This window comes from Scyliorhinus torazame, chromosome 13 (genome assembly GCF_047496885.1).
Source record: "Scyliorhinus torazame isolate Kashiwa2021f chromosome 13, sScyTor2.1, whole genome shotgun sequence".
Taxonomy (NCBI): domain Eukaryota; kingdom Metazoa; phylum Chordata; class Chondrichthyes; order Carcharhiniformes; family Scyliorhinidae; genus Scyliorhinus; species Scyliorhinus torazame.
This window is the reverse complement of record NC_092719.1, coordinates 78921515-78944216: the sequence shown is the minus strand read 5'-3', so window position 1 is coordinate 78944216 and position 22702 is coordinate 78921515. Positions and strand designations below refer to the sequence as shown.

The 22702-nt window shown below is 50.3% G+C and overlaps 1 protein-coding gene across 5 annotated transcripts in view; it reads left to right on the top strand.

The window, feature by feature from the left end:
- LOC140388133 (uncharacterized) overlaps window positions 1-22702 on the top strand; it is a 248913-nt gene that overhangs the window by 109709 nt on the left and 116502 nt on the right. For all 5 annotated transcript variants that reach the window (XR_011934104.1, XM_072471828.1, XM_072471826.1 and 2 more), the window contains exon 8: window positions 15808-15909. Coding sequence is in view for 4 of the 5 variants with exons in the window: in XM_072471828.1 (XP_072327929.1) it covers window positions 15808-15909 (102 nt within the window). In the remaining variant the exon portion in view is untranslated. The remainder of the gene's footprint in view (window positions 1-15807; window positions 15910-22702) is intronic.

The following is a 22702-nucleotide window of genomic DNA, read 5'->3' as shown; positions in this document are numbered from 1 at the left end:
GAGGTGCACCGTTCGCTGGCGGCAGGATTTCCAGCTCCCACCGTTGTCAGTGGGAATTCCCATTGAAGCCACCCTACGCTACCAGGAAACACATGGACCAGGGTGCGTTTCCAGCAGAACCAGAGAATCCACTGCCAGTGAATGGCTGGAGAATTCCAGTCAAGTACTCTGGAGGAGGTTCCAGACATGGAGGGATAGTGCCATGAAGGGATTTTACTTCAAGAGATTTGAATCTTAAAATTGAGGCATTGGCGGACCAGAAACCAGTGCAGGTTAGTGAGAATCGAGGGTGATGGGCGAACAAGCGTGTGTTAGAATATGGGTAACAAGGTTTATGACAACAGAATAAGCAGGAGTGAGAGGACTGAGAGGATTTGAGTATAGGAAAGAGATGTTTTACTGCAATTGTATCGGGCATTGGTGAGGCCACACCTGGAGTTTTGTGTGCAGTTTTGGTGCCTATACCTGAGGATGGATGTTCTTTCTATGTAGGGAGTGCAGCAAAGGTTTACCAGGTTGATTCCTGGGATGGCGGGACTGCCATATGAGGAGAGACTAAGTTAGTTAGGATTACATTAATTGGAGTTTAGAAGAGAAAGAGAGGATGAAAATTCTAACAGGATTAGACAGGGTAGATTCAGAAAGAATGTTCCTGATGGTGGAGGAGTCCAGAGTTAGGGGTTATAGTTTGAGGGTAAGGGGTAAACCTTTTAGGATTGAGGTGAGGCAAAAAGTCTTCACCCAGAGAGCAGTGAACCTGTGGAATTCGCTGCCACAGAAAGTAATTACGGCCAAATCGTTATGTAATTTGTAGAAGGAATTAGATATAGCTCTTGGGGTTAAAGGGATCAAGGGATATGGGGGGAAGGCGGGATCAGGGTGTTGAACTTGATGATCAGCCATGACCATAATGAATGGCGGAGCAGGCTCGAAGGGCAGAATGGCTTCCTCCTGTTTCTATTTTCTATGTTTCTATATGCTCAGTGACAAACTGGAAACACTTACAATTGGTAAACTGAAATACGTAAAAATTGGTTCTCGGAATGTGAATGATGCAGACAGAGCTGCCATTAGTTGCCCATAACTAGAAACTGGTGGCTGGACCTTGAAGTACTCTGGCTCTGATTGAAACTTGGTGGTCTAAGTAAGTCAGTCCCTATAACAAAGGTTTCAGCTGATTGTTGTCATCCTGCTAATTGTGACCTTTCACAACCAGGTAACGTGACATCATGTTTCCCTAGAGGGGTACAAGGAGTGTGGCTTTTCATTGCCTGTGAATCTAAAATCCCTGCCACGTGCCGAGTTGGAATATCTAAACCTTTCTGCTTTTTGGGTTGTGTGCGAGTTGCTTTGTTCGCTTTTACTGATCTACCTCAGGGCGGTGTTTGAGACTTTGGCTGTTACTTCAGGTGGAAGCCAGGCCATAGCGGTTCAAGGAGATCAGCTCCAGCTTCTAGTTATATTCTATGGAGGTAAGACTGAAATACTTGTAGAGTTTGTTGGGAAATATAAACAGACAATTAAGAATCTACCTCATCCCCCGATAGAATAATGAGATTGTCCATTAGGAAATCAGAAGCACTAAGGGAGTCCTTGTTCACCATTCTCTTAAGGTTAACGTGCAGGTTCAATTGGTGGTTAGGAAGGCAAATGCAATGTTAGCATTCATTTTTTAAAAAATATTTTGATTCAAAATTTTTTAGTAAATTTTTACAAAACACTCCAGAAAGGAAAGAAAATATATAAAAGAGAAATGGTGCAAACGCCCCTTACATAAACCAAAACAAGAAACCACCCCCCCGCACCCCCCCCCCCCCCCCCCCCCCCCCGGGCTGCTGCTGCTGCTGACCTCCACCTAACGTTCCGCGAGAAAGTCTAGGAACGGTTGCCACCGCCTGGAGAACCGCTGCACAGACCCTCGCAAGGCAAACTTTATCTTCTCCAACCTGAGAAACCCCGCCATGTCATTGATCCAAGCCTCCACGCTTGGGGGGTTCGCGTCTCTCCACATTAGTAAGATCCTTCTCCGGGCTACCAAAGAGGCAAAGGCCAGAACTCCGGCCTCTTTCGGCTCCTGCACCCCCGGCTCGTCTGACACCCCAAATATTGCTATCCCCCAGCTCGGTTTTACCCGAGTATCCAAGACTCTGGACATAGCCCTTGTGAAGCCCCTCCAAAACCCCTCAAGCGCCGGACACGTCCAGAACATATGGGCATGATTCGCTGGGCTCCCCGAATACCTCACACACCTGTCCTCTACCCCAAAGAACTCACACATCCTCGCCCCTGTCATATGCGCCCTATGTACCACTTTAAACTGGATCAGGCTGAGTCTGGCGCAAGATGAGGAGGAGTTAACCTTGCCCAGGGCATCCACCCACAGGTCCTCATCCAGCTCCTCACCCAGCTCCACCTCCCACTTGCCCTTCAGCTCCTCCACCGAGGCTTCCTCCGCTTCCTGCAGCTCCTGGTAAATCGCCGAGACCTTACCCTCTCCGACCCACACGCCCGAAATCACCCTGTCCTGTATCCTCCGGGCAGGCAGCAGTGGGAATTCCCCCACCTGCCTCCTCACAAACGCCCTAACCTGCATATACCTGAAGGCATTTCCCAGGGGGTAACCCAAATTTCTCCTCCAGCGCCCTCAGATTGGCAAAAGTCCCGTCAATGAATAGGTCCCCCATCCTTTTAATTCATGCCCGATGCCAATTTAGGAATCCGCCATCCATCCTGCCCGGTGCAAACTGTGGTAGTATCAGGTATTGCAGTACCCGAGAGGCTGTAGACCATTGGGTAAGCCTAGCAGCTTACCATTGGCTGTTTGGTATGTGGCTCCGCCCTGACAGGCGGGGTATAAGAACAGGTGCCGTCCCAGCAGCCCTCATTCTGTACTGAAGCTGCTGGGGAACAGATCTAGTCTATTAAAGCCTTCCGTTATGATACAACCTCGTCTTTGAGTTTAATTGATCGTGCATCAATTTAATAGACTACTCTTAAGCTGAAAGAATGGATCTCCGAATCAAGCCGGAGTGTCTACAGCTCAGCCCCCACGCGGAGAACTTGGCTGCGATTTTTAAGCACTGGCTGGCGTGTTTTAAAGGCTACCTCGAGACGGCCGGAGGCACCCCCTCAGGAGAACAGAAACTGCATCTCCTGCACTCGAGAGTAAGCCATGGAATCTTTTCCCCGAGGAGGCGAAGGACTATAATGATGCAATCGAACTGTTAAAGGGACATTATACACGGCCTGTAAACCAGGTCTACGCACGTCACCTGTTTGCAACTAGACGGCAAAGCCCCGGGGAATCCCTGGAGTACTTCTACTGTGCGCTATTGGTGCTGGGCAGAAACTGTGGCTGCCCGCAAGTTTCGGGCAGCGAGCACACGGAACTTCTAATCTGGGATGCCTTCGTAGCAGGTATGAGCTCTTCAGAGATCCACCAAAGACTTTTAGAAAAGGACACCCTGGGACTGAGAGAGGCACTGGCCCTGGCAGGGTCCATGGGTGTTGCCTCCAGAAATGTGCAGTCCTATGCGCCCGACCACGCAGCGGCCCCCTGGGCTGCGTGGCATCCCGCGGCGGTAGCCTCACTGACCTTCCCCGTGTCCCCGCAGGCCTGCGCTGTAAGACGGCCCGCTAGCTCCGTTGGGACCCGTTGCTTCTTCAGGCAGGCGAAGCACCCCCGCCAGCGCTGCCCAGCCCGCACCTCCGCCTGCAAAGGGTGCAGCAAAAAGTGCCATTTTGTGGGGGTCTGCCAAGCACGAGCCGTGGCCGTGGTCTCCAACGTCTCTGGATCGCCGCGGCAAACTTCCCTTCGGGCCCCAGGCGGCCAGCACTCACCGCCATCCCCCTATCCTAGGGCACTCACCGCCATCCCCCTATCTTGCCCCTCGGACACCACGCTGGACGGATGGGTGCCGCCATTTTGTCCATCCCCGCCGCCATTTTGTACATCCCCGACCACCATGTGCGATGCCAGCACAGCCGACTACATGCTGCCCGATCACAACCCACAACTGCTCCATCTGGCCTCGGTGACGCTGGAACAAAATCGACCTCGGACACTCGCAACAGCAATTACGACGATCTTCATCAACGGCCACGAGACGTCTTGCCTGATCGACTCTGGGAGCATGGAGAGCTTTATACACACCGACACGGTAAGGCGCTGTCACTTGTTACCCACCCTGTAAACCAAAGAATCTCCCTGGCCTCCGGGTCACACTCAGTGGAGATAAAGGGGTTCTGCCAAGCAAACCTCACTGTCCAAGGCAGGAAATTCAACAATTTCCGCCTTTATGTCCTGCCGCACCTCTGCGCGGCTGCACTCCTTTGGTTGGACTTCCAATGTAACTTGCAAAGCTTCACTTTTAAATTTGGCGGCCCTATAGCCCCCCTTACTGTCTGCAGCCTCGGGACCCTTAAGGTCGACTCGCCTTCCCTGTTTGCGAACCTCACCCTGGATTGCAAACCCGTCGCCACCAGGAGCAGACGGTACAGTGCCCAGGACCGGACCTTCATCAGGTCAGAGGTCCAAAGGTCATTGAAGCTAGCAACAGTCCCTGGAGAGCTCAAGTAGTGGTGGTAAAGACCGGGGAGAAACATAGGATGGTCATTGACTACAGTCAGACCATCAACAGGTTTACGCAGCTGGATGGGTACCCTCTCCCCCGCATATCCGACCTGGTGAACAGGATCGCGCAGTACAAGGTCTTCTCCACGGTGGATCTCAAGTCCGCCTACCATCAGCTACCCCTCCGCACTAGTGACCGCAAGTACACTGCCTTCGAAGCAGGTGGGTGGCTCTACCAATTTTTAAGGGTTCCCTTTGGTGTCACTAATGGGGTCTCGGTCTTCCAATGCAAGATGGACCGAATGGTTGACCAGTACGGCTTACGCACAACATTCCCATATCTTGATAACGTCACCATCTGCAGCCATGACCAGCAGGACCACGACACCAACCTCCGAATATTTCTCCAGACCGCGAAAATCCTTAACTTAACGTACAATAAGGATAAATGCGTCTTTAGCACCGACCGCCTAGCCATTCTCGGCTGCATAGTGCAAAATGGAGTTATAGGCCCCGACCTTGAACGCATGTGCCCCCTTATGGAATTCCCCATCCCTCACTGCCCCAAGGCCCTGAAGCGCTGCCTCGGGTTTTTCAGTTATTACGCACAGTGGGTCCCCAACAATGCAGACAAAGCCTGACCCCTAATCCAGTCCACAACCTTCCCCCTGTCGACGGAGGCCCGCCAGGCCTTCTGCCGCATCAAAGCGGACATTGCAAAGGCCACGATGCGCGCCATCGACGAGTCCCTCCCCTTCCAGGTCGAGAGCGATGCGTCCGACGTAGCTCTGGCCGCCACCCTCAACCAAGCAGGCAGACCCGTGGCCTTCTTCTCCCGCACCCTCCATGCCTCAGAAATTCGCCATTCCTCGATCGAAAAAGAGGCACAAGCCATAGTAGAAGCTGTGCGACACTGGAGGCATTACCTGGCCGGCAGGAGATTCACTCTCCTCACTGACCAACGGTCGGTGGCGTTCATGTTTGATAATGCACAGCGGGGCAAGATAAAGAACGACAAGATCTTGCGGTGGAGGATAGAACTCTCCACCTACAACTATGAGATCTTGTACCGTCCTGGGAAGCTAAACGAGCCTTCCAATGCCCTGTCCCGCGGCACGTGTGCCACCGCACAAGTGGACCACTTCCGAGCCCTCCACGAGGACCTCTGCCACCCGGGGGTCACTTACTTTTTCCACTTCATTAAGGCCCGCAACCTGCCCTACTCCATCGAGGAGGTCAGGACAGTCACCAGGGACTGCCAAATCTGCACGGAGTGCAAACCGCACTTCTACCGGCCAGAGAGGGCGCACCAGATTGAGGCTTCCCGTCCTTTTAAGCACCTCAGTATGGACTTCAAAGGCCCCCTCCCCTCCACCGACCGCAACACGTATTTCCTGAACGTGATTGACGAGTACTCCCGGTTCCCATTCGCTATCCCCTGCCCCGACATGACCACAACCACTGTCATCAAGGCCCTCCAGGGTATCTTTACACTGTTTGGGTTCCCCGCGTACATACACCGTGATAGGGGGTCCTCCTTTATGAGCGACGAACTGCGTCACTTCCTGCTCAGCACGGGCATCGCCTCAAGCAGGACGGCCATCCCAGCAGCCCTCATTCTGTACCAAAGCTGCTGGGGAACAGATCTAGGCTATTAAAGCCTTCAGTTATGATACAACCTTGTCTTTGAGTTTAATTGATCGTGCATCACAAACCTATGGTTGTTCCGTATCGGAGACCAAACCGAGGCCCCCACCTCCCCCCCGTGCCGTCTCCACTGCCCCCAGATCCTCAGTGTCGCCGCCACCACCGGGCTCCAAGAACCCGGTCTTACTCGGGGTCTTACTTGCCCATACGAACCCCATAATGCTCTTGCTCACTTGCTTGAAAAAGGCCTTAGGGATGAGAATAGGCAGGCACTGGAACACAAACAAGAACCTAGGGAGGACCGTCATCTTAACGGACTGCACCCTGCCCGCCAGGGAGAGTGGCAACACGTCCCATCTCCTAAAGTCCTCCTCCATCTGGTCTACCAACCGCGCCAAGTTGAGCTTGTGCAGGACCCCCCAACACCTGGCCACCTGGATACCCAAATACCGGAAACTCCTCTCCACCCTCTTGAGCGGCAGCTCCTCCAGCCTCCTCTCCAGACCCCTCGCATGCACCACAAAGAGCTCACTCTTCCCAAAATTGAGCTTGTATCCTGAGAAGTCTCCAAACTCCCTAAGAGTCTGCCATCCCCTCCACTGGATCTGCAATATACAAAAGCAGGTTATCTGCATATAACGAGACCCGATGCTCCTCCCCTCCACGGACCAACCCCCTCCAGTTTCTAGACTCCTTTAGTGCCATAGCCAGCGGCTCAATTGCCAGGGCAAACAGCAGGGGGGAAAGGGGGCACCCCTGTCTCGTCCCACGGAACAACCTGAAGTACTCTGACCTCAGCCGATTCGTCGATACACTCGCCACCGGGGCCTGGTATAACAATTTGACTCAACTATGAACCCCTCCCCGAACCCAAACCTGCCCAGCGCTTCCCACAGGTACTCCCACTCCAACCGATCAAAGGCCTTCTCCGCGTCCATTGCCGCCACCACTTCCGCCTCCCGCCCCCCCCCCGTCGAGGGCATCATGATCACATTCAGGAGCCTCCAAACCTTTGCATTCAACTGCCTGCCCTTCACAAGCCCCATCTGATTCTCATGTATCACACCCGGGACACAATCCTCAATCCTAGTGGCCAGGACCATCGGCAACAACTTGGCATCCACATTAAGGAGCGAAATAGGCCTATACGAACCACACTGCAGCTGGTCCTTGGCCCGCTTGAGGATAAGCGAGATCAGCGCCCGAGACATCGTCAGGGGAAGAATCCCTTCCTCCTTCGCCTCGTTGAAGGTTCTCACCAACAACGGACCCAACAGTTCCACAAACTTCCTATAGAATTCGACCAGGAACCCATCCGGCCCCGGGGCCTTGCCCGACTGCATGCTCCCCAACCGCTTAACCAGCTCCTCCATCCCGATCGGGCCCCCCAAACCTTCAACCTGTCCCTCCTCCACCCTCGGGAATCTCAATTGGTCCAGGAACTGCCGCATCCCCCCCCACCCCCCTCCGGAAATTCTGACTTGTACAGATTCCCGTAGAAATCCCTGAAGACCTCATTTATTTTGGCCGGACTCCACACCATGTTCCCCCCTCTATCCTTGATTCCTCCAATTTCCCACACTGCCTCCCCCTTACGTAGCTGATGTGCCTGCATCCGGCTCGCCTTCTCCCCATCCTCGTACGCTGCCCCCTGCACCTTCCTCCACTGGGCCTCGGCTTTCCCCGTAGTCAGCAAATCAAACTCTGTTTGGAGGCTCCGGCACTCCTTCAGAAACCCCTCTTCAGGGGAATCCGCAAATCTCCTATCCACCATCAGTATCTTCCCCCACCAATCTCTCCCTCTCCATCCTCTCACTGTGAGCCCTGATTGAGATTAGCTCTCCCCTGACCACCGCCTTCAGCGCCTCCCAAACCACACTAACCGGTACCTCCCCATTATCATTGGCCTCTATGTACCTTTGAATGCACCCCCGGACCCGCCCACAGACCTCCTCATCCGCCAACAGTCCCACGCTGGCCCCTCTCCCCCCCCCCAACTCCAGCTCCACCCAGTGTGGGGCGTGGTCCGAAATCGCTATGGCCGAGTACTCCGCCCCCTCCACTCTTGGGATCAATGCCCGACTCACCACGAAGAAGTGTATCCGTGAATAGGCCTTGTGCACATGGGAAAAGAAGGAGAACTCTCTAGCCGCTGGCCTGGCAAACCTCCACGGATCCACTCCCCCCATTTGATCCATTAAACCCCCTCAGAACCTTGGCCGCAGCTGGCCTCTTGCCCGACCTCGACCTAGATCGATCCAGTGCCGGTTTCAGTGCCGTGTTGAAGTTCCCCCCCCCCATTATCAGATTCCCCGCCTCTAGATCCGGGATCCGGCTCAGCATGCGCTTCATGAACCCTGCATCGTCCCAATTCGGGGCATATACATTCACCAGCACCACCCGGGTCCCCTGCAGTCTACCACTCACCATCACATATCGGCCCCCATTCATAGATCATAGATCATAGAATTTACAGTGCAGAAGGAGGCCATTCGGCCCATCGAGTCTGCACCGGCTCTTGGAAAGAGCACCCTACCCAAGGTCAACACCTCCACCCTATCCCCATAACCCAGCAACCCCACCCAACACTAAGGGCAATTTTGGACACTAAGGGTAATTTAGCATGGCCAATCCACCTAACCCATTATCCGCCACAATACTCATCGCCTCGAACATCACCCGCTTGCTCACCAGGATTGTAACCCCTCTATTCTTCGCATCCAGCCCAGAGTGAAAGACCTGCCCCACCCATCCCTTCCTCAGCCTGATCTGATCCGACACCTTCAGGTGCGTCTCCTGCAACATAGCGACGTCTGCCTTCAGTCCCTTTAAGTGCGCGAACACCAGGGCCCTCTTGACCGGCCCATTCAGGCCTCTCACGTTCCACGTGTTCAGCCGGATTGGGGGACTAGCCATCTCCTTTCTTAGGCCAGCCACGTGCCCACGCCTCCCGCACTAACCCCCTAGGCGGGGGCTCCCCTCCCCAACTCTCCCTCTGACCTCCAGCTTCCCCTCAGTCCGTACAGCAGCAACCCAGTTCCCCCCCCACACCCCTCCCCTCTCCCAGCCAGGCAATTGCTTAGCCCCCTTGCTCCCCCCATTGCACTCCCGTAAGTCAGCTGACTCCTGCTGACCCCGGCCACTCCCGCCTCTGCCGACGATCCCCCGATTGAATTCCCCCCGATTGAATTCCCCTCGAAGTCCCCCCTCCTCCTCCGTCTACGAGCCATCGCGGGCTCCCATCCAGTACCGCCCCCCGCATCGGGCCACGCCCCCCCTATTAGCGCGGGAAAAAGCCCGCGTTTTCTGCCTGGGCCGGCCCCGCCCCCTGTGGCGCAGCTCCTTTCTTCTGCAGCCTCTCCCCAATTCCCAACGGCCCAGGGCCTCTGGCCCCCCCTCCCCCCTTCAAACGCAGGGAACCGCCCCTCCAAATCGATACACATGCCCAGAAAACACACACATCAAATCAAATCACCCCTTCCCACTCCCCAGCATCCCCACAACCTGCAGTAAACCATTAATTCGAGTCCAGCTTTTCATTTTAGATGAAGGTCCACGCCTCGTCCGGCGTATCAAAATAATGGTGTCGGTCCTGAAAAGTGACCCACAGCCGCGCTGTCTGCAGCAACCCAAATTTCACCCCCTTTCGATGGAGAACAGCCTTGGCCCGGTTGAATCCTGCCCTCTTCTTGGCCAGCTCTGCACTCCAGTCCTGGTAGATGCGGATTTCAGTGTTCTTCCACCTGCTGCTCCGCTCCTTCTTCGACCACCTCAGGAAACACTCTCTGTCAGTAAAACGGTGAAACCGCACCACCACAGCCCTCGGCGACTTATTCGCCCTCGGCCTCCTTGCCAGGACTCTGTGAGCCCCATCCAGCTCCAGGAGCCTCGGGAAGGCTCCCGCGCCCATTAGCGTGTCCAGCCTCATGGCTTCATACGCCCTGACATCCGACCCTTTCACGCCTTCAGGGAGACCCAGAATCCGCAGATTCTTCCTCCTCGACCTGTTCTCCAGGTCCTCGAACTTCTTCTGCCACTTTTTGTGCAGCGCCTCGTGCGCCTCCACTTTCACCGCCAGGCCCAGGATCTCATCCTCGTTGTCAGAGGCTTTCTGCTGCACCTCTTTAATCGTCGTCCCCTGCGCCCTCTGGGTCTCCACCAGCCTCTTGATCGACGCCTTCATAGGGGCCAACATCGCCGCCTTCAACTCCGCAAAGCAGCTTTTCAAAAATTCCTGCTGCTCCCGAGACCACTGAGCCCACGCTGCCTGGTCCCCGCCCGCCGCCATCTTGCTTTTCCGCCCTCGCTCTCCTCTCTTTTCCAGTGCCGCTTTTTTGACCACTCCACTCCTGGTCCACTCCATACAGTGCTGGGGGAACCTCACTGCTGCCTTCCCACACCGGGAATCGTCGTCCAAGTGCCGCTGGGACTCCTTAAAAGGGCCCAAAAGTCCGTTCACGGCAGGAGCTGCTGACCGTGCAACCTACCCAGGCATAGCCGCAACCGGAAGTCCAATGTTAGCAATCATGTCGAGAGGGCTAGAATACAAGACCAGGGATGTACTTCTGAGGCTGTATAAGGCTCTGGTCAGATCCACTTGGAGTATTGTGAACAGTTTTGGGCTCCATATCTAAAGCAGGATGTTCTGGCCTTGGAAAGAGTCAAGAGGAGGTTCACAAGAATGAACCCTGGAATGAAGAGCTTGTCATATGAGAATGGTTGAGGACTTTGGGTCTGTACTCATTGGAGTTTAGAAGGATGAGGGGGGATCTTATTGAAACTTACAGGATACTGCGAGGCCTGGATAGAGTGGATGTGATTAGGATATTTCCACATGTAGGAAAAACTAAAACCAGAGGACACAATCTCAGTCTAAAGGGACGATTCTTTAAAACAGATGAGGAAGAAATTCTTCAGCCAGAGGCTGGTGAATCTGTGGAACTCTTTGCCGCAGAAGGCTGTGAAGACCAAATCACTGAGTGTCTTTAAGACCGAGATGGATAGGTTCTTGATTAATGAGGGGATCAGGAGAAGGCAGTGGAATGGGGATGAGAAAAATATCAGCCATGACTGAATGGTGGAGCAGACTCGATTGGCCGAGTGGCCTAATTCTGCTCCTGTGTCTTATGGTCTTATGGATGACAGCCGTTAATTTCATTTTTTAAGGAGCTAGTTACCATCAGCTGTTAGGAGGTTGAGTTTGATTTTGGGGGTTAAAGTTGATATATGCTTTTGCTTGTAAATCTTTTCTATTGTGTAATTTTGGTTAATTGTGTTGTATGGTTTTGTTGTGGAAAAGTTTTAATAAACATTTTTAAAAAGACTAATAAAATACTAGGTGCATTATCTGTCAATTGGACCCTTATTTTTAAACAGTGACCCCGTGTTTTAGATTCTCCCACAAGAGGAAACATCCTCTCCACATCCACCCTGTTAATACCCCTCAGGATCTTAAAGGCTTCAATCAAGTCGCCTCTTACTCTTTTCAATTCCAGTGGATACAAACCCAATTTCCCCAACCTTTCCTCATAAGACAAGTATTAGTATTTCTGGTATTAGTCTAGTAAACCTTCTCTGAACTGCTTTTAACACATTTACATCCTTCCTTCAATAAGGAGACCAATACTGTACACAATACTCCAGATGTGGTCTCACCGACACCCTGTACAAGTGATGCATAACCTCCCTACTTTTGTAATCAATTCCCCTCACAATAAATGACAACATTCTATTAGCTTTCCTAATAACGTGCTGTACATGTATACTCACCTTGTGTGATTCATGCACTAGGACACCCAGATCCCTCTGTACCTCAGAACTCTGCAATCTCTCACCATTTAGAAAAAGCTTTTTTATTCTTCCAGCCAAAATGGACAATTTCACGTTTTCCCACATTATACTTCATTTTCCAGTTCTTTACCCACTCACTTAACCTATCAATGTCCCTTTGTAGCCTCCTTACATCCTCTTCACAATTTACTTTCCTACCTATCTTCGTGTAATCAGCAAATTTAGCAACAATACTTTCAGTCCCTTCATCCAAGTCATTTATATAAATTGTACATGTGGTCAGCAATGTGAGTGAACTGTGACCCACTGCCCCAGAAATGAAGTACTATTTTAACTCTGGGCCATCATTTAAATATCTCGGTTTTTGTGCTGTTGATTGAGGGAAAACTATTGGACAGAACCATAAAATTTACAGTGCAGAAGGGAGGCCATTTGTCCCATCAAGGCTTTACCTACCCTTGGAAAGACCACCCTACTTACGCCCACACACCCACCCTACCCCCGTAACCCAGTAACCCCCTAACCTTTTTTGGGGCACTAAGGGGCAATTCAACATGGCCAATCCACCTAACCTGCACATCTTTGGACTGTGGGAGGAACCCGCAGCACCCGGAGGAAACCCGCGCAGACACGGGGAGAAAGTGCAAACTCCACACAATCACCCAAGTCTGGAATTGAATCCGGGTCTGGAGCTGTGAGGCAATATTGCTAACCACTGTGCCACCGTTCCGTCCCACAACACTAGGGATAATACCCCTGCTCTTCAAAGTATTGCCATGGGATCTTTTCAATCCTTGATTTAATGCCTCTTCCAACGTGCAGCACCTCCAACAGTGCAGCACGCCCTCAGTACGGCACAAAAGCATCACCATTGATTTTTGTGCTCAAGTTCTGGAATGGGATTTGAACCTGGAACTTTGTGATTCAGAGGCAAGAGCCACAATTGACACTTGTAAGATTCTACCCCCTCCCCCTTGTTCCCCACCCATCAGTGGAAATAGTTTCTGTCTATCTATCCTGTCAAACTCTTTAATTATCTTAAACAACTGACATGACGAGAAATTTCTTCACTCAAAGGTTTGTGAATCTTTGGAATTCTCTACCACAGAGGGTTGTGGATGCTCCGTCATTGAATATATTTAAGGCTGGGATAGACAGAAATTTGATCTCTCAGGGAATTAAGGAATGTGGGGAACGGTTGGGAAAATGGAGTGAAGGTCTTAGATCAACCACGATCTCATTTAATGGCAAAGGAGTCTCAATGGGCTGTGTGGTCTATTCCTGCTCCTATTTCTTGTGGTCTTGTTCTTTATCTCAACAAAATCAGCCTTAATCTTTTATACTCGAGGTAATACGTGCCTAGTCTGTGCAACCTGTCCCCATTTAACTCTTTGTCCTCCAGTGGCCTTCTGGTGAACCTCTCCTCCACCCTCTTCAAATTTGAAAATTGTGCTAAAATGGTCCCCAGCAGTCCTCAATTCACAGAGGAAATGGGTTAGTAAATCAAGTGCCATTTAAATGAGGCAGGAGAGTTAAAACACCCTGGGCTTTTTTGCTGAACTATCGTCAAAACCGACTACCAAAATCTGTCCCTACACTCCCAACTTCAACGAAGATTGGAGCCAAGGAAAGATATTGCATAAAGACTCTAACTTTGTGGTAACCCATCCATTCTGGCGCACAAGTGCGCATCGGCAGCTGCTTACAGCCTGACAACCACTCAGGGAGCCTCCAAACACAAAGTCAGAGATTAATTAGTTCCACTATCCGCATTCTGTCACTCTTCAGCTCTCCTGTCTGTTCTGATTACCGCTCAGTAGCAGTCCCTCGGCTGCAATAAATTATTCCCAACGTTTTACACTGCACTCGGCAAAGCTATCCTTATTCCACAACTCCTAATGTTGCTTTACAAGTTTTTTTTGCCATTGCTTTCTAAAGATGAACTCAGCCAGGCGGCAGCGTTCAATTTTAATTAACTGAAGTAAAGACTAGCTCTGTTGGGAAGAAATGAGTGATTGAAGATCATTTAAAATCACTCCGGTTAGAATAGTATTTTCTATTCTCTTTTCAAATTTATCAGTTTCTAAATTATGTCAAGAGATCATCATTGCTAAAGGAGGAACTTGTGTTTATCTGACATCATTCCTGTCTACGTAAGGCACCCAAAATCACTTCACAGCCAATGAATCTGCTTCTGTTTGCCACTGCCATTAAGGAGGCAGACCTGGCTGCTAAATTATGACCACGTTCCCACAAGGCCAGGTTTCTATGCATTCCCCCCCCTCCCCCATTGATTTTGCAGTCAGGTGGGTGGCAGGGTGGGCAGGGCGGAGTGGTTTGGGGTGGTGGAGTAGGGTGCCATGCCATGTACCCCCTATTTACAAACCGTGGGGGAGCTCCATCTGCCCACATGCAATTTAGGCCCTTAAGTGATCAAATAATGGCCATTCTTTGTTCAGTTGGGAGGGTGGGTGAGTCTTTGCTTATAACCGAGTGTCTTGCTCGATCACTTCACAGGGCAATTAAGAGTCGATTGCTTCGCTGCATGATTGGTGTCACAAACAGTCCAGACCGGGCAGATTTCTTTCTCTGATCGACAGTTGGGTTTTTGCAGTTTTGTAGTCGCCTTGACTGATGCCAGCTTTTTACTCCGGATGGTTCCCAGAGATTCACGAGGCAGAAAAATCCCACCCACAGGCTGATAAACCTGGCTCCGTAGAGCTCATTCTTTCTGTACTGTGGACGCATTTTGATGAGCGAGTGTGCACAGGAAGCGGCAGATTGTCAGTCAGTGTAAGACACTCTTTGACTGCAGCAATGCCCTTTGTGACCTCAACAATCCAGCTAACACCTTAACCCCACAGAGCTGAATGTACACTCAGCAGCAGAATGGGAGCTTCATCCGACTTCAGTACCACTGAACCTGACCTCCATTCCCCATTTACCAATAATCTCAGCCACTTACTGACCAACCCTGTGTTCTCTTGGTCACAGTGATGAGATTAAAAACCCATCACAAATCAAACATCCCAATGATGGTGAATGCTGCCAGTCTCACCTTGCACCATTTTCCAAAAGCGCCAAAGAAGCATTGGACTTCGGAGCAGGAGTAAGCGGTTCCACCCTCTCAGCCTGCTCCTCTGTTCAATAACATCACAGTTGATCTGGTTGTGGTCTCAGTGCCATTTTTCCATCTACAGGCCCCCATAGCCCTTGATTCCCTTGTCCATCAAAAATCTGTCTAACTCTGCCCTAAGTAAATTCAGCGACCCAGCCTCTACCTCTCTTTTGGGAAGAGAATACCACAGACTAACAACCGTTTGAGGGACAAATATTCCCCTCATCTCTGTCTCCAAATGGTAGACTTTGTGTTCTTCATCCAGACTTTTTCTGGCCCTTTCCTTCCGGTCCCGCCAAAGGTGACCCCCCCTCCCCCATGGCGGGTTCCCAGCAGCAGGGCGGGCGAGACGCACAAAACAACACAGACATCGGCAGGGATGGAATATTCCTCTGGTGGCCAATGGCAAGCCCCAACCACTGGCAGAAAACACACCACGGCGGGGCTGGAAAATCCCTGGTGTCCACCCTATCAAACCCCCTCAGGATCTCCTATGTTTCAGCAAGAGATGTGGTGAGGTTAAAACATGGCAGACAACAGCACCTACATAGGTACATGATTAAGTCGAATTCCTGCTAAAATTGGACCAGGCAGATTTTTATTGTCTCTTATTTAACTCAGGACTTAACAACTTGGCCTGGTTTTGTAAGAACGTTTTCTTATTTTCCATCTCTTACAGCTGATAGCTGAGGAAGAAAACAAGATTGCTCTTATTGACAAGCTGAATTGTGAACAGCAGAAAAATCAGCAACATATAAACGACTTGAAGATGAGGTTAGAGGTCAGTAGTCCACCATTTCAGTGCTGATTATTTTACTCTTTCAGGATGAAACAATGAAGAGATGGGCTCTGATACTGATAACCTGAGGGGAGGATGGTGTGGTGCACACAGGCAGTAGTTCAAAGACGTGCAGGTTAGATGGATTGGCGATACTAAATTGGCCCTAAGTGTCATGATCAATGTGTAGGGTTACAGAGGATAGGGCGGGGGCGTGGGCCTAGGTAGAGTGCTCATTCACAGGGTCGGCGCGGAGTCGATGGGCCGAATGGTCTCCTTCTACACTGCAGCGATTCTATCGGACAGATAACTTGTGGCGAGGATGGTGTGGTGTACACAGGCAGTAGATAACTTGTAGGACAGTCTAGAACCAGAGAGCATAATCTCAGAGTAAGGGGCTGCATATTTAAGACAGAGAACGGGCATGAAGCTAGCAGCCAGATTGCACAAGTATAGGGCCATGTACTCTCACTATAAAAATAAACCACTAGCAGGTGGTTATTTTGATAACTCCTGAAATGGGGGCTCACAATGCACGATTAACCTACCCCTGTTGACAACAACACAGGTGGCACGACAACCAAACCAGTGCGAACTTGATTAACTGGATGCCTGAGCAGGAACCAATATTATTGTGAGTGGTGGGCGCCAGTTAAAGCCAGCCTGCTCCTCTTACGGGGTGGTCCCACTGTGGCTGGAGCATCAGCTGGGACTCCTCTGGGACCTAAACCTTGACCTGGGAAGGTCGGAAGACTGGAAGAATGGCATTATACGGGAGAGAGTGGCAGGGCTGGAGCAAGGGTATTTGTTGCCCAAGGCGAACCTCCAGGATGGCGCACCCTGCACCTTGCACCGCACCCACCTCCCTCACCAATACGCACAATTCACTTTCAAAAATGAATGACTCATGGGGTATTTGTTATCGCTGGGCTGCCATCACTCTGGTCTCAGCCTCACACCTGTCCTGCAACACTGTGTTCCCTCAGTGCCGCTCACTAGATTTGCCCCCTTGATCCCCTTGACTCCCACCCCCTCTCCAGGATCTCTCACCAGAATTCAACAACTGCCCGACCACGAGACCACCCAGGAACTTTCCGATCGATTGGAAATGCAGAAGCAGACGTTTTGATGAACTGACCGACATCGACCATTCCCTCTGCATGTACTAAAATCTGCGCATTACCTCACACAGTTAGATAAAAGTCAAACAACTTTTAAATAATAAAAAAGCTTTAAAGTTTTTTTCTTCACATCTCTACTTTCTAATCGATTTCGATCCAGTGTAAAAAAAAGTTTCATTTGCACAGTGAACTTTAAAACTTAGTTGAGGTTTGAATGTCATTATTTAAATTTATGAATGAATTATTCCTTTGAATTGATTTTACTTGTGCGACTGGGCAAATGGTTCACCGACACTCGAGTGAGGGAAGAGAAGAAGATGCAATTCCTGACAAAGGGTATGATTTCCCGATTCTGCCAGCAGCAGCAGGCATTACCGAGGACAGGACTGGAAAATTTAAGAGTGCGGCCAAAAGACAGATTTCCACCGGTGGGAAATCCAGACTTTAATGGCGGTTTTGATTTCCTACTGTGCCTTGTTGGGAACTGAATTTGCATGTCTTTGCATCTCATGAATGCTCATTAATCACCCAGCTTGCTGGAATCATGTTCACACTTGAAGCTGGTGGATAGTTAGACCAGCCTGATTGACGACCAGATTTAACTGACCTGGCAACCTGCACTACAGTCGTGACTTTGATGATTGTACAGCCTTCGCCAACCTTTCACTGAACTGCTCCCATGGCTACTCCGACTCCACGCCAAGGCTACACAGGAAACACCAGTGGGAAGGCAAGTGGGAGGCATACCTTTGACTGTGGTGTTGTGGCTGGACCATAGGAAAGAAGGGGAGTAGCTTCACTGTTGAGGGGGAGAGGGTGTAGTTTTGGGGCTGGACAGAGGCAAGGGGAGGGCTGGGAAGGCCTCCACTTGGACTTGGGGAGTTCAGGCAGGTTAGTGGCTGGAAAAGATGGTCAGAGATACATGAGTGGGAGGGTTAAATGAAGGGAGGGGATATGTCTGAAGCAGTCCAGTCTGGTGTGCACTGTGTAGTCAGGGCCAGAAAGTAAAGGCAGTCATGGGGCAGTGCACACCATGCTACATGGCTATGCCTGGCATGCACGTCATGGTTCCAGGCCAGGGAGGGGAAGGACTTGTTCATGCAGTGCCGGTCGTGCGAGGCATGGTGTGCAGAGCATGGTCAGCCCCTCACCCATCTCGGTCCTGGGGGTTGTGGCTTGGTATTGGGTGGCAATTGTCACAGTCACAGGGGAGGCAGCTGCAGCCTGTAAGTGGGAAATTGGTAACTAAGATAGGGTAGTTGATGGTCTCATGGGGGTTAATAGGCCACTGTGCAAAGACCCTCAAGGTGGGAGGGTGAGTGGGACATGGGGACATTCACAGAAAATGGTTCAGGATGGAGGACAGGAATATCAACTGGAATGACGATGAGCTCCAGGGTTAAAGGGCAAGGCAGGAGAGTGATTGGAGGGAGGGAAACCTGCACATGATGCTCCTACTGGACAATAGGAGAGACTTGGACGGAGATGGGGGTGGGTGAGGGTTGGAAGCTGGTCTGATCGTAGAACTGGAGCAGCATCATTTCAACAGCCGATGGAATAACGCAGTTGGAAAATAACCTTGGAATAAAATCACCAGGGGTGGGGGTCTGAGGGATTGTGTGAGGAGTCAGTTACTGCATTTCTGGACTAATTAAAGGGGCACCCGAATAATTTCCGCTTCAGGACATGGAAAGCAAGGCTCAGCTGAGACATGAGCAAGGATGTCTTGCTGAGGGCCTTGGTGAGGCCACACCTGGAATACTGCATGCAGTTTTGGTCTCCTTATCGGAGGATGGATGTTCTTGCTCTAGAGGGAGTGCAGCAAAGGTTTACCAGACTGATCCCTGGGATGGCGGGACTGACATAGAACATAGAACACTACAGCACAGTACAGGCCCTTCAGCCCACGATGTTGTGCCGACCATTTATCATAACCTAAGATCAACCTAACCTACACCCCTTCAATTTACTGCTGTCCATGTGCCTGTCTAAGAGTCACTTAAATGGCCTTAATGACTCTGACACCACCACCTCTGCTCGCAGTGCATTTCACGCACCCATCACTCTCTGTGTAAAGAACCTACCTCTGACATCTCCCCTATACCTTCCTCCAATCACCTTAAAATTATGTCCCCTCGTGACAGCCATTTCCATCCTGGGAAAAGTCTCTGGCTATCCACTCTATCCATACCTCTCATCACCTTGTACACCTCTATCAAGTCACCTCTCTGCCTTCTTCGTTCCAGTGAGAAAAGCCCTAGCTCCCTCAACCTTTCTTCATAAGACATGCCCTCCAGTCCAGGCAGCATCCTGGTAAATCTCCTCTGTACCCTCTCCAAAGCATCCACATCCTTCCTATAATGAGGCGACCAGAACTGTACACAATATTCCAAGTGTGGTCTAACTAGGGTTTTCTCAAGCTGCAGCAAAACCTCACGGTTCTTAAACTCAATCCCCCTGTTAATGAAAGCCAACACACCATATGCCTTCTTAACAACCCTATCAACCTGGGTGGCAACTTTGAGGGATCTATGTACGTGGACCCCAAGATCCCTCTGTTCCTCCACACTTCCAAACATCCTGCCTTTAACCCTGTATTCAGCATTCAAATTCGACCTTCCAAAATGAATCACTTCACATTTATCAAGGTTGAACTCCATCTGCCACTTCTCAGCCCAGCTCTGCATCCTGTCAATTTCCTGTTGTAACCTGCAACAACCCTCAACGCTATCTACAACTCCCCAAACCTTCGTGTCATCAGCAAACTTACTAACCCACCCTTCCACTTCCTCATTCAAGTCATTTATAAAATACAAAAAGAGCAGAGGTCCCAGAACAGATCCTTGCGGGACACCACTGGTCACCGACCTCCAGGCGGAGTACTTTCCATCCACTACCACTCGCTGTCTTCTTTGGCCAGCCAATTCTATATCCAGACAGCCAGATTTCCCTGTATCCCATGCCCCCTAACTTTCTGAATGAGCCTACCATGGGGAACCTTATCAAATGCCTTACTGAAATCCATATACACCACATCCACTGCCCGACCTTCATCTATGTGTCTCGTCACATCCTCAAAGAATTCAATGAGGCTTGTGAGGCATGACCTGCCCCTTACAAAGCCATGCTGACTAACTTTAATCAAACTATGTTTTTCTAAATAATCATAATTCCTATCTCTCAGAATCCTTTCCAATATTTGCTCACCACAGACATAAGACTGATGGGTCTGTAATTCCCAGGGATTTCCCTATTCCCTTTCTTGAACAAGGGAACAACATTCGCCTCCCTCCACTCATCCGGTACTACTCCAGTGGAGAGTGAGGACGCAAAGATCATCACCAACGGCGCAGCAATTTCCTCCCTCACTTCCGTTGTAACCTTGGGTATATCCCGTCAGGCCCAGGGGACTTTTCTATCCTGATCTTTTCAAAGTTTCCTCCTTAATATAAATCTGTTCGAGTCTATTTATCTGGTTCACACTGTTCTCATGAGCAACAAGGTCCCTCTCCCTAGTGAATACTGAAGCAAAATATTCATTTAGGGCCTCCCCCATCTCCTCAGACTCTCGGCACAAGTTCCCTCCACTATCCCAGATCGGTCCTACTCTCACTCTGATCATTCTCTTATTTCCACATAAATGTAGAATGCCTTGGGGTTTTCCCTAATCCTTCCCGCCAGGGCTTTTTCATGCCCCCTTCTAGCTCTCCTCAGTCCATTTTTGAGTTCCTTCCTGGCTACCTTGTAACCCTCTAGAGCCGAGTCAGATCCTTGCTTCATCAACCTTACGTAAGCTTCCTTCTTCCTCTTGACTAGAAGCTCCACTTCTCTTGTCATCCAAGGCTCCTTCACCTTACCAGTCCTTCCTCGTCTCAGTGGGACAAAACTATCCAGCACTCACAGCAAGTGCTCCTTAAACAACCCCCACATTACTGTTGTGAATTTCTCCAAGAACAATTGTTCCCACTTTATGCTCCTCAGCTCCTGTCTAATAGCAGTATAATTTCCCCTCCCCTAATTAAATACCTTCTCATACTGTCTGTTCCTATCCCTCTCCATAACTATGGTAAAGGTCAAGGAGTTGTGGTCACTGTCACCGAAATGCTCTCCCACCAAGACATCTGACACCTGGCCTGGTTCATTGCCGAGCACCAAGTCCAATATGGCCTCCCCCCTAGTCGGCCTATCTACATATTGAGTCTGGAATCCCAATAAAATGACTGCTCCTTTGTTGTTTCTGATTTCCACCTATACTGACTCAGTAGACAAACCCTCCTCAACTACCTCCTTTTCTGCACTCCCTAATTAACAGTGCCACTCCCCCTCCTCTTTTACCCTTTTATTCTTCTGAAAACATCTAAACCCCGGAATATCTAACAACCATTCCTGCCCCTGTGAAATCCATGTCTCCATAATGGCCACAACATCGTAGTTCCAAGTACTGATCCATGCTCAAGTTCATCTCCCTTACTCCTGACACTCCTTGCATTGAATCAGACACACTTTAACCCATTCCACTGAATGCAACTTCGCCCTATCAACTGTCTATCCTTCCTCACAGACTTGCTGCATACTATTTCTGCCTGTTCAACAGCTACCCTATCCTCTGATCCAGTGTTTTTCAAACTTTTTTTCCTGGGAACCACTTCTGCCAACCGGCCGACCTTCGGGATCCATGCAGGCTGACCTTCACGACTCATGTCGACCGACCTTTGTGATACACGCCATACTTGCTTACTTTAATGCAAAAATGGAGCCTGATTGATTCTCACGATTTCACTTGACTCAGGTTCAGAGGAGGAGGGGGCAATGCGCATATCAGGTGCAGATGACAGCCAGTTCCTTTGTGCCGACTTCATCTTTATGAAAATGGAAAATCCAACCACGCACATACAGTTCCCATATAGCAACAAAATGCTTGTTTTACTCAGCACTGGATACCCCTGGGAGATGCTACACCAGAATTCTGAAAGCCTCATGGGCATTTAATGTGTTTTTAGTGTGGTACTACAGGTCAGCTATAGCAGAGTAATCTTTTCATTTGGAGTCAGCTGCAAGTTAATAACTGACATTGGGGTCTCAAACTCAAAAGGAATTTTTCACCCACCATTTCTCTTTCAAAATCTTCCCTTCTCATCTTGTCCAATAGGTATACTGCCCATTTGAGTCTCTGGCCATCTCTTAATTTTAATAGAACCATTCTTCTTCGCAGTTCACTTGCCTTGCTTGCCTGCAGCTGGAAAATGGAAGCAACACTGCTCCGTAATTTGGCAACAAAAGCACGTACCTGGAGAGTGCTTGACGTCAAGTGTACGTGCAGGGCACGTGAATTGCTCTCTGTTGCCGCTTCTGGCTGGAAGACTCCATACAGCCTCATTTATATCCACTTGAAAAGGTGGCAGTCGCTGCCATTCTAGATGTAAAAGCTTGTAGCGACTGTTAATTGAATCATAGGATCCCTACATTGAAGAAGGAGGCCATTCAGCCCATTGAGTCTGCATTGACCCTCTGAAAGAGCATCCTACCTTGGCCCACTCCCACACCCTATCCCCAGAACTCCACCTAACCTTTTGGACACTAAGGAGGAATTTTAGCATGACCAATTAACCTAACCTGCACATATTTGGACTGTGGGAGGAAATCGGAGCACCTGGAGGAAACCTACTAATACGCGG